The 12,341-nt window shown below is 27.4% G+C and overlaps 2 protein-coding genes across 2 annotated transcripts; one reads left to right on the plus strand and one right to left on the minus strand.

The window, feature by feature from the left end:
* Positions 1-923: 923 nt before the first annotated feature.
* LOC126838711 (leukocyte receptor cluster member 1 homolog) lies at positions 924-3,247 on the minus strand. Its single transcript, XM_050573360.1, has 3 exons — positions 2,977-3,247; positions 2,361-2,460; positions 924-2,299 (listed from the first exon to the last, which is right to left on the minus strand). The coding sequence occupies exons 1-3, from the start codon at positions 2,997-2,999 to the stop codon at positions 1,583-1,585; spliced, it is 840 nt and encodes a 279-aa protein (XP_050429317.1). The 5' UTR covers positions 3,000-3,247; the 3' UTR covers positions 924-1,582.
* Positions 3,248-3,418: 171 nt separating this feature from the next.
* LOC126838712 (ubiquitin-conjugating enzyme E2 variant 2) lies at positions 3,419-6,920 on the plus strand. The gene is made up of 4 exons (XM_050573361.1): positions 3,419-3,623; positions 4,043-4,185; positions 4,252-4,377; positions 5,625-6,920. The coding sequence occupies exons 1-4, from the start codon at positions 3,599-3,601 to the stop codon at positions 5,763-5,765; spliced, it is 435 nt and encodes a 144-aa protein (XP_050429318.1). The 5' UTR covers positions 3,419-3,598; the 3' UTR covers positions 5,766-6,920.
* Positions 6,921-12,341: the final 5,421 nt, after the last annotated feature.

A 12,341-nucleotide genomic window follows, 5' to 3' on the forward strand; every position in this document is an offset into this window, starting at 1 on the left:
TAGTATACTGTCACTCGGCCCAGCCCGGCGGAGCTTCGTCAAGTCATTTAAATATTAACATTTTTATTATTTAATTATTAACTTTCTTACTAAAGCACAAAATTGAAGTTGAAATAAAATATTATTATTATGATACCACTAAGTGTATTTAATAGTTTTTAAAATCAGTATTGTAATTTGTAGGTAACAAACCAGCTTTTTCTATTAAACTAAACATGCCTAGCAAAACTATAACAAACTATTTTACCTCCTATTAAATATTAACTTTTTTACTTATAAGTAATATATTTTACATTTCAACATTTATTTTTAGTTATTAATTATCATTAATTCAAGTGGAAATGTAATTTTTAATTTTATTAAATTTAATCTAGTTTTTATCTAATACATACTTAAGTAAAAGGTATTCAACTGAATTGACTAACTTTCACGTATTAGATTTGAATAACTCTTACTGAACTATAAGGTAACAAATATTGTATTTATGTATCAGTGGCGTAATTAGGAATTTTTCTTAGGGGGGGATAGACATTTTTTTACATATAAAATACAAAATACTACATTTTCAAGTAAAGTGGTGAGTGGTAGCTGGGATTACTATTTTATCAAAAATCCTAAAACTAATATCTTAGTACACAAAATGATTAAATTTTGCTTTAAAATTTTACACAATTTAGTACATATACAATATTATAATAAACTCTTTAAAATGTAAATATTGAATATATTAAAATTTATTATATTTTTAAAACAAATAATAATTATTAAAATATAAATTTATTTTGTTTGGAATATAATATCATGTACATTAGGGTGGTTAAAAAAAAATGTTTTTTTAATTTTATGTTCTTCTCATGATAATATATTATTTGGATGAAAAGATAATTTTTTATAATTTTAAACCCATTCCTAGATGTGGTTCTGGTCAATTTGATATCAAAAGTTTATTATTTTTAACTTTTTTTTTTGTTCAATAAAAAAATTCTTCAAAAAAAAATCTTTTATATGAAAATAAACAGCATAAAAAAAAAAATAAAAGTTGATATTCACTTGATAAAAAAATACGGAATTGCTAATGTAATAGCTCTTTTTTTGTACTGTTTATAAAAGATTAATAAATATATATTAAATATAGGCTCTGGGGGGGGTCTATCCCCCCACCCCCCCTTAATTACGCCCCTTTTATGTAATTATTTATAAATTATTTTTGTATGGCTTTTTGACCGGAAGTATGCTTTTAAAGGTCTTATTTGGTCTAGGTTTAGACAGAGAAAGCTGTCACTATTACAACATTAAATTTAAGTTTATTCTGTGTTTTTTTTATTTAAATTTACATTTATCACAACATTGATTTCAGTTTTACTTTAATTTTTGGAAAATAAATAAGTTTTTAAATTTTGAATTATTAATTACGTATGTACGTATATACAAATGTTTATACTGTAATTAGTAAGTTCAAATTCTACATTGTGTAATGTAAGATAAAAATATAACATATTAGATTCCTTAGTAAAATATACAGTCGGTTTATAACAGTTCTACACGATTAATATATACAAAAACAAATGTATAACAATAATGATTAGGAGCCAGATGTGGTACTGCTACTTGGATAATTTTGTTTGGCCAAAAATGGATTGAACTGAGAATTGTATTTTTGTACAATAGCAGGAGGTTTTGGTTTTGCTACCTCTACTGGAATTACTCCATTCATTCTTGCTATTAGTTGACTAGCCCTAAACCGTTCTCCTCTTTCCCTTTTCAATCGTTTTGCTCTCAACTCTTCTAAAATTGTTGCTTTTTTGTCTTTATTCTTCTCTCTCTCCTTCTCTTTTTTCTTCTTTTTTTTCTTATGTTTTTTATTAGGCGAGTCATTAGTTTCCTTTATTTTGTCTTTAATTTTTTTGGTATCTTTTTTATCACCTTCCACATATTTTTTAATAACCAATAGTGGATCATTGAAATTCTTTACTTTAGTTTCAATTTCTTTTTCATTTTTAGTTTTGTCTAATCGAGCTGGCCGTTTGTTGTACCACTGAACATTTCCAGTTGCCTCATCTGTATCCTGCCCAAGGTAAGTGAGATAACCAATTTTTTTTTCATATGCTTCTTTTTCTTCTTTTTTTTCTTCCTCGTGTTCTTTATTAACACCTGTATGAGCTACATGGCCATCTTCAAGATCTTGAAAAAAGTTTACATGACCTGACTCTGCTATTACTTCATCTTTAGGACGATCAGCAGAATCATCATACCTTTCTTTTGCTTTACCTCTTAATATTGATAACTTAGCCTCTTGTTCCTTAAAAAACAAATAAATAATAAATAGTACTCCATACAGTTAACTGTTTTTCTTCACTTACAGCCAGTTGTATTCTCATCTTGAGTTTTTTTTCTTCTTCGGCTGCTAGAGCCTCGTCTCGCCTGACACGAGCGATATTGTCTTTGGTACGTACATGCCATCTGAAAAATTACAGTGTTCGTTTAAATATTGCTTATATGATTACTATGAAAAATATGTTTAATAACTATTTAATGTTAGGTTTTTTTGTTATGTGAATACAAATAAATACAATTTTTTTTACAAATAACATTGACTTAAATTTGGAATTTGTTTTTAAGTACCTAATTTGTAGCAGACCTTAGGTGTTCTGGCTACAATGGATTTTTATTTAACCAGGGAGGGGGTCCCTTTTGGCACAGATTTTAAGTGGGTACGTAAGTAAATTGTTTGGGTTTGCCTCTTTTAAACGTTATTTCAGGTAGACAGTTTCTAAATAACTTTTTCAGAGCACAAAAAAAATAACTAACATTTACATTTATTAAGAAGTTAATGTTGCTTTAAGAAATTTACTGGCCCTTAACATCAATTAATAGTTAAGTATTCATAATAATTGATTCGTTACATATTTAAAATAAACTCTAAAATCTATAAATTGATGTGCATCGGCATAATATGCATTCAAGTGAATAACTTACCTCTTTTTGGGTAATATATTCATTTTCTATGTGTAAATATATAGGCTGAGAAAATTTAACGATAGTTGTTATATTGATTACGAACGTCTTTTTGAGTACATTGAATTAAATTTAAAATAAATCTTTTAAATATGATTCTACGTTTTAGTTGTTAAGCGTGAAATTCCAAAAATATCAATAAGGAAATTATAATGTATAACATAATTTTGTTGTGTTTAATTACGTTGAAATTAAAAAGTAAAAACCGAAGTCCAGACGTTTTTGTAAAATGTTGATGTTGTAGCTGTTGATAACAATTACAATTACTGATAACATGAAGGGTTGTTGGAAAATTGATAAAATATAGTGACTTTGATAAAACAACCAGTGCATGTACGCATGTTTGAAAGAGCCGGACATCCGATGTACATATATAGTGACACTGTACTCGGAGCCAATCGTCATTCGTCTGTATAGTAGCCGTAGGATTTCGTTCATTTTTGTTGTGATACTACAAAAAAAATTAGGATTTTACTATTTCTTTTATTTTTTATTTTTCAGTTAGCGTCATTTCTATTTAATCATACGGCTAGGTACGATCGGTTCGCTGAGCTGTAGACAGTTTTAAACATTCGTAACAATAATGGCAACGACTACAAATACAGTGGGTGAGTACCTGTCATATCATAACGTGCGGCATAACATAACTTGTGATGTAACGACAACAGGAAGACAAAATATGAAATGTGCTTTTTTAATGTTTTTACGATTTTTCGACACTAACCGATCGATTCATAGAGACGCTGTCAAGTGCCTCGAGTAAACCAGACCATATTAGACTGGCGGCTGTATAATAATAATAATGTTTCAATATGTAGTTAAACTTGTGGATGACTTGCTACTATGCATTATGCACTTACCCTATTTTGCATTATTGATCACACGTTTATAAATCAACTATACATTTATTTATATAGATACAATCATTTGTGCTATCATGCAGACGATTACCTATTGGTACACAATTTAATTTTTTGTTTTATGTTAGAAAATTACTAAATTATCCACCTATTATGTATTTTTTCAGTTATTCCACGAAATTTTAGACTGTTGGAAGAATTGGAACAAGGACAGAAAGGTGTTGGCGATGGTACAATTAGTTGGGGTTTAGAAAAAGACGATGATATGACTTTAACCCATTGGACAGGAATGATTATTGGGCCACCTAGGGTAACAGAGACAACATATTTCAAAATTGTGATATTATAATACCTTTATTTATGTATTTAATTACAGACACCTTATGAAAATCGAATGTATAGTTTAAAAGTAGAATGTGGTCCTAGGTATCCAGATGACGCACCTGTTGCTCGTTTTGTTACACGTATCAATATGACTTGCGTACATAATTCTACTGGATTGGTAAGCACTAATTTATTTTAATAACTTCAATTAGGTGTGTAAAATAATTGATAGTAGACTAATGCTAAACAATGAAGTGAAATATTGAAATCAGTTTAATTTATTTATCTTTATTTTTTAATTTTTAAAAAAAGCCATTACAGTGGGGACGAACTATAGTGGAGACAGGTTACAGGTCTACAGGAATTATTATAATTGAAAGTGATAACTGATAAGTGTAAATGCTTCAATGCGAATCTGTGGATATTAAGTTCAATTCAGTACAGTTTGGTTTAACACACTATAAACCAGCACAGTATGAACGTATTAAAGTAAGGTCTAGTGTCAACAGATTCACATCGAAGCATTTATTAGAAAGTCGTTTTATCACTTTCAGTTATAATAATTCCTGTAGAATTGTCCCCGTCTCCGCTATGGCCTGACTACATTGTACTGTCTTTTATTAAATATTCAAAAATAGAGATGAGAGTATTTCCACAAACCAGTTACTTAGTGTAATTGAATAGTGTATCCAAAGTGCCTCAACATGCATTTAATAAACTAATACACATATGTAATATACTAAAGCATGTACATTACAATTCATTTATATTTAATCAAGTGATGTAATACAAATAATGATTGGTCAATAAATAGTTTCGAAGTAAATTGAGTTATTAGCAAAGTTTAATGTAAGAAAACAAGTGCGTGTGAGTAGTAAGCACTTATAAAAATATTGCTTATGCTAAAAAAAAAAAATTTTCATTTTAGAATTTTGCATTAAATATGTAAGTCGCTATTTAGTTTTTAAATATTACTCTTCAAAACTATCCTTTAAAATATTATTTATTTTAATTTGAATAAAAAGTACTTTTGTTTATTTAATAGAATGAATATTTAATTTAAACTTTTTTAGCTAAAGAATTATTTCATCATAAAAGTTGTACAAAATAACAACATAAAATAATAATCTACATAAAATTAATGTAACAATTTTATAGTACCACTGTTAATAGAAGTTATTTTTGAGAAAATTAAATGTAGAAAATGTAACTAAATACAGCAAAGTAGATTCTAAAATCATATTATAACTACGAGTATATAATGTATAATATATAAATATTGTTTTTTAATTTTATTTACTAAACCCAAAACTATGTTAATGTTAATTGCATTAAAATTAAAGTTGTTCTTATACTAGGCTATAATTAATTTTTATACTTAAAGATGGTTTGATTATACAATGTTACTTGATAATATTGCTCTAGGTGGATAACAGGCAAGTTCCCGTATTAGCGAGATGGCAACGAGATTACACTATCAAGACTGTCTTACAAGAACTTCGGCGGTTAATGACTCTTAAGGACAACATGAAAATGTCTCAACCGCCAGAGGGTAGCACATTCTAGCCATCGCCGCTGTCTGAACCATGGAATAGCTTGTACCTTGCGCCTCGCTACCAGCCAACAGTCGCTCCACCGGTCCCACCAACACAGCCGATGCAAGCAATACAACAACAACAACAACAACAGCAACAACCACCACAACCACAACAACAACAACATCAGCGCCGATTTTTTGGCCGCTGTCTGATGATTATATTTCCATGCTGCTATTATTCAGCACCTCAGGCAGACAATTAGGTTATTACCCAAAAAAAGTCTGGGAACTAATGTCCCTTTCGTATATGCAGTTCTTTTGTCAAGAGAATAAATTTCACAGGTCATTATTGTTTTGTATTTTTTTTTTGTTTGTTAAATTATTCGTTTAATTTCATGGTTCAGAAAGCGCAATTCACACTTAGGCCTATTTTATATACTATTTATAATATTATAATATACTCTTAAATAGATACTTAGATATTGTTGTATTTTAAGTGCTAAAAAAACACCTTAATTTTTAAAATTATAATAATAACTGTCATCATAATATTTATGAGATAAATTGCAAGACTTAAGTCTACTGGTTGTTAAATCTCAACTACTAGTTTTATGTTTGCAGTAAAACAGTAAGTCATCAATGGTTGATATTTTATGTATGATGATATAAATATATTTATTAATATCTAATTCTGATCTTAATTCATATTTTAATTTTCAAAACCATTTTGGTTTCAGTGTTTTATGTTATTTATTGTGTTAGTTTTAAGAGCATGTAAAAAATTTGACACTGATTTTACATTTTTAAGGGTCTATAAAACTTATTACATACTTTTTTTTTATTAGTTTTTTTTTTCAAGAGCATAAATAAAATATATTATTTTCATAATTATGTGTGGGAAAGTCCATAAACTAAGGCATAATAAATGTGTGGAAAATTCACTTATAATGAAAAAGTATTCTAGTTTTTGAATCCAATTATATTTTCTAAAACAAAAATCTTTTTTTTTACTTAACACGTTTATTAAAAAAAAAAAATCTTGGCCTATAATTATAGCTAATGTCATAGTATAAATTCATAGACTGCTTGTATTAACTACCTAGTTTGATTACTTAGAATACGAGATATTACCAACCCTTGTTAAACTTGTCAAATTTAATTTAAGCTAACAATAATTAATAGTATAAATTTATTTTTAACTTAATTAGTTATTTGGAAGTGAAATATTCTTCCTTATTTATTTTCATTAAAGTATTTAAAAAAAAATAATAAAATAATGAGTATAACATTTTCAAAACATATTTACGTTGTTTCCTTTTTCTGAAGTCTATAGTTTAAATGTTATTATAACTTACCTATAAGTAATCTTAATTGCATTTTAACACTTAGAGTGTAGTCAATGTTAGTATAAATAAAATTAAAAACCAAAATATGTAGTAATTTATGTTTGATACTTAATAAACAACAAAAGTTTTAAACATAACTGGTAAATTAAAATATTAATATGTAATTAATTGAAATAACTTACATCAATTTGTATACAATATTATACAACACTTTGTAATATCATAAAAGATTGGATTGACTATAATAGTATGATAGTATAGTAAACTATTATACTAATAAAATAATAAATAATCTCTACTGTTTAAGTTATATAATATTAATATTTCTATGGATTTAATAATTTTATTTCAAATTTTTTAATATCGTATAATTTTCTTAAATGGTTTTTAGAAGCTTAATCATATTTTTGTTTACTACTGCAGTCTGCACCTAATTTTAGCGAGAAAGTGTGTTGAAGGGATATTAAAAAATGTTTGGTTTCATACCAAAATTATATATAATGAATGTTATTCAGGAAGGAACTTTATAATGAATGGTTTTGCACTTCTTGTTAACGATCTATTTAAATTAATTGCTTGGAATTATTTTTAAGTGTCATAAGGCATTAAAAAAGTATTAGCTTCGATGCAATAGCTAAGAGAGTATTGGTTTTAAAATGTGTGGTTTTTGTGTCTGTACTTTTTTTTCTGAGGACCGAATTACTTATGTAGCACCTCTATAGATCTAAAATCGTATGTACATGGTACTTAGGTGGGTCAAAATAGGAAAAGTCAACTCCTTTAACCTCAGAACCGGAAAATACTGAAATAAAAATTTGACCAGTTTTTCAACCGTTAAATTTGCTGTATCTTCGCGTAAAACAGTCGGATCAAGTCAACATTTTTATAGAACATTGATTAGGTATGCCTCTATCCACAAATTATTTCAACCCCAAATTAAGGGGGAGGGAAGGGTTTTATTTTATTTTTTAGGCACAGTTTTTGGACTTAAGAGTTGAAAATTAGTTAGGTAATAGATAGGTCTAACATATTCCTACATATAACATGTGTAAACAAAACAATAGTTTGTTGTCAAAATATTTTTTTATAATGAAAAAACTAAAGAGTGACTTAAATACTACAAAAGTGGACTATTGTAGGTTTAAAAATTTGAAATTAAGTATAAAAAAAAAAATTATAATTTAAAAAATAGATTGGAAGTTATTAATTACCTTTAAAAGTATTCTAGAATTTTTGGTTCATAATATTATGACCTAATAATAATAATTCTAACAACATAACATCGTTTCTACTCGGATTCTGGCGTTAATGTTTTAACATTGTGTGTATTTAATTTTATATTAAAATTAAAAGAAAAGTGAATTTTCTTAAGTAGAATTTATTTGTCATGTTAAGTAAATAGACATTTATCAAATTATAATCAATACAACATAGCAACTTTATTAATACCTCAGTTGAAATTTGTATAAGGTTTGTTTAAAAGAATCAAAAAGGTAATGCCGTTACGGTCCAGTGGCGTAGTTATGATTTTGTTCTGGGGGGATAGATGTATTTTTGAGTAAACTTAAAGTGGGGGGCAACGACCCCCACACCCCTTATTCAAGTTTACATTTTTTTTAATATACTTCTGTACACAGTTAAATATTTTACAATATAAAATACATTGAAAATTTGAAACAAATTAACTTCATTAGAGGGGTCATAATTTATTTATAAAATTAGATTTATTTTTCTAAGTTTTTTGGCTAGCTCATCTATTATTTCTTCAGTATCTAGCTCTATATTTTTATGAACTGCCAGCATAGCTAATCCTGTTTTAAAAGAAATAATAGTTAATTATAATTAAAATGTATTGACAATTATTTAATCACAATGCATAAAATGTTAGCATTTTTTGTTCTTACTTCACACACGGTGTTAAGTATGAGTTACAAGAGCAAAAAAAACTACACATTTTGTTACTTTGTTAGATATGTCCACATTTTGTCCAAATTTGCATAATAGAATCGTGATTAAGGGGTTTCTTAGCTTACGCATACATCTCGCCATATGTTTCTATTTATACTTACTAAATAATATCTCTAATAAATAGTTTAAATAAAGAATAAAATAATAATTGAAAAATAAAATAAACAATAACTTTATTAGTTTATAAATAGTTCCGCATTTTATTATATTATATTTTTGCCAATTTTGGAGGCCTCTTGCCCCACTGTGCATAGATAAGAAATTTGTCATAGGCCTAGTTAACACCGCAAACGTAGGTCACGTTACCTGACCATTATTCTGTGAGGTAAAAGTTAAAACGGTGTAAATGTATTAGTTCATTATTATAATTGGTCAGGCCAGGTCATATTTTTTTGCTTTCCTCACCTATAAATGGCCGTTGACAATAATAGCGTTTCTGATGTAAACAGTTTTAGCTAATAGGCGTCATTACGAATTGAATTTTATGATAAGATTTAAAACATAAAAGTGACATATTATGTTTTTACATTCAATTATTCAAATACGTTCATAATATTATAGTATTGTTAATATTATTTCAAGTTATAACAATTATTAATTTATTATAATGGACTTGAGACAAATTTAGGACACATGGTGTAAACATAAAACGTTTTTAAGTAAGGCACCTATTGTAAGGTGTATACCTATTATAGTTACAACGGTGTAAACTAGGCCAAAGATAAGGTAATTTATGCAATTTGGGAAAAGTGGTAGCAATCCGGAAACATTTTTGAGAAAAACAAATTATGTCATTTGCTCATGGGCAGTTAACTTTAAATTTTATTTCTTAAGTATATAAAATAAGTAGTTAGCAACATTTCAAAATCTTAAAGCGTTGTTTTCTTAGAAACCCTAGTTCCGAAAATAAATTAAACAATAACCAAATGTAACTGCCAATTTTCAAGATAGGAGAACGATTCTTTTTTTCATATTATTAACCCAACATTCACAATTTATATTTTAATTCTGAAATTTTATTGCTTTTTTCTACTTTCATATATGCGATTCAGTTAGGTTAGGGACTCGATGAGGTGACGTCTCAGTTCGCGCGGCGCGTGATGGCGAAAAAGGAGGAGGCGGTAAGAGTCTGCAGAGAACAGGGGTAGCCCGGCGGGGCTGAAAAACCAAGGTGATGCTCGGCGGCCGATGCGGAACCGAGCAGATAAGCAAATGATGTACATAATGCATATAGTATTTAGCAGTTAAATGTGGACCGAAGGCTGCAACCTTTTCTGAATTTTCAGGAAGTATAAATTATTAATTACAATTCAGTAGCACTTTTTAAATTGTGGTAAACCAATGGGTAACTCTCTCCGAAATAAACAACCTAGCTACACCACCAAGAGTCGAGACTATTAAAATTTAATAGGTATAATTGTATAAATATAATCATGATTACAAATGGAAGGATTGTCGTTTGAGTTTTCTAACTAAAGTTTAGACTAAACTAGAGTTTCCTAACTCGCAGCCGGTTTTACCAACTATTGTTAAATACACTCTTAAGTCTTAACACAATGTTAGTTAACAATTCATATTTCATTTAAATTAAACATCCGGTTAAATTAAATGAGCTACACATAAGACCATAACATTATTATTGTTAAATTCTATTTGTTAAGTTAACAAAACGTTAGTTGGGTTACCAAAGCGGACCTCGATTGCAACGTTCTCATTGGTTATCAAGATATGTGATAACGGATAAGTGATTGTATTTTGTAACTTTCTATATACCTACTCAGTTTGAATTAGAAAATAGAAAACAAATTAATCTCACCGTTTGTAATATCGCAGTTAACTTCTATTTCATAATTGTTTGCTCTGCTAAAATAATAAAGTGATAATTTTTCTATTTGATTGTCGTTAGTACGACAATATAATTAATGTATATTTTTAGATCATTGAATGTATGATAATTTACTGATATAAACATTAATAGCTAATACTTATTTATTTCAAACATCATTTATTACTAATTGTATTAAGTACAATAAAACGAATAATCCGAAATCACAATGTAGTACCGGTTAGTGTTCTTAAAATACACTTACGTGTTATTTATTTTATAAGAAACAACTAACTCAACAAAAGTCTTGCACTAAAATATAAAAAATGTACCCTATCTTACGGTATTTAAAAAATGTGTAAAATTGTTGTACATTTTATATAAACTTTATAAAATCATGAATTTGTTTTTTAATTTTTAAGCTAATTAAAAATTTGAAAAACAATATTTGTTTAAGGGGATTTTATGTTTTTAAGAAACTTTGTATAGACAATATAAAAAAAAGAGATTTTAATAAATTTCGACCATGTCAATTAATTTACCTGTTAATTTGTATAAGCTTCAAGGTATTATAATTAATACAAATAATCTTTTCTATGAGTAAAAGCCATGTTGGTTTTATTTTAGACCAAAAAGCCAGACAAAATTTCAACTACATAATATGATGCGGTCTAATTAAATTTTTTTTGAAGAAATTCGAGTTCTCAACTATGTGTTATGCAGGAAGCCGATTTTCATTTAAACATTTCAATTTCTTGTAAATAAATAAATAAATTAAATTTTCAATTTTAAAACCCAATTTTTTTTTACATAAAACAGAAATCGTGTACCTTACCAGAATTAAAATCGGACTGTCCTAAGTCTGTCTGGCTCTTTGGTCTAAAACATCTAAAAAGCAGATCGTTATGTTAGATCATTAAATTGTCTACAAACAATGTTTGTACACATTTTTCCAAAAATGCATTATTATATGAGAAAAAATATAACATAACTTTTTTCATTTATTCGGATAAACTGGTTTTCTAAGGTTATTTAAATATATTTGATAAACGGGTAGAACGCGTTTAATATATTTTTTATAAATAAAAATTAATAAATCGTCTTTTAATTAATCAAAGACAATAAGGTTGACCAGGATCTAATTTTTTTTCGGTAATTATATTTTATATCAAAGAAGATGATTTATTTTATACTGTTCCCAGTTTAACAATTTCTATAATATTATTTTTTAGCGATCTATTAGTAAAAAATGGATGATCGTATGAAATGTTTTTTTATTATCTATTTTGTAGGCAATTTAATTTTATAAAATAAAAAATAAAATAATAAATTTAAAAGTTTTATACTTAATATATTTAATAGACATGCATTAAGGAAGGAGGGGGCTGGTCTCAGCCGTCCATCTACAACGTACCAGGGACGTGAGATTTATAAATTTATTAGCCACTATTTGTCAATATATAATT

The sequence above is a fragment of the Adelges cooleyi genome, unplaced genomic scaffold (assembly GCF_023614345.1).
Source record: "Adelges cooleyi isolate 19-005CV unplaced genomic scaffold, UGA_ACOO_1.1 ACOO_flye_CR_arks_rails_tigmint_CR_PRNA_30, whole genome shotgun sequence".
In the NCBI taxonomy this organism is placed as follows: domain Eukaryota; kingdom Metazoa; phylum Arthropoda; class Insecta; order Hemiptera; family Adelgidae; genus Adelges; species Adelges cooleyi.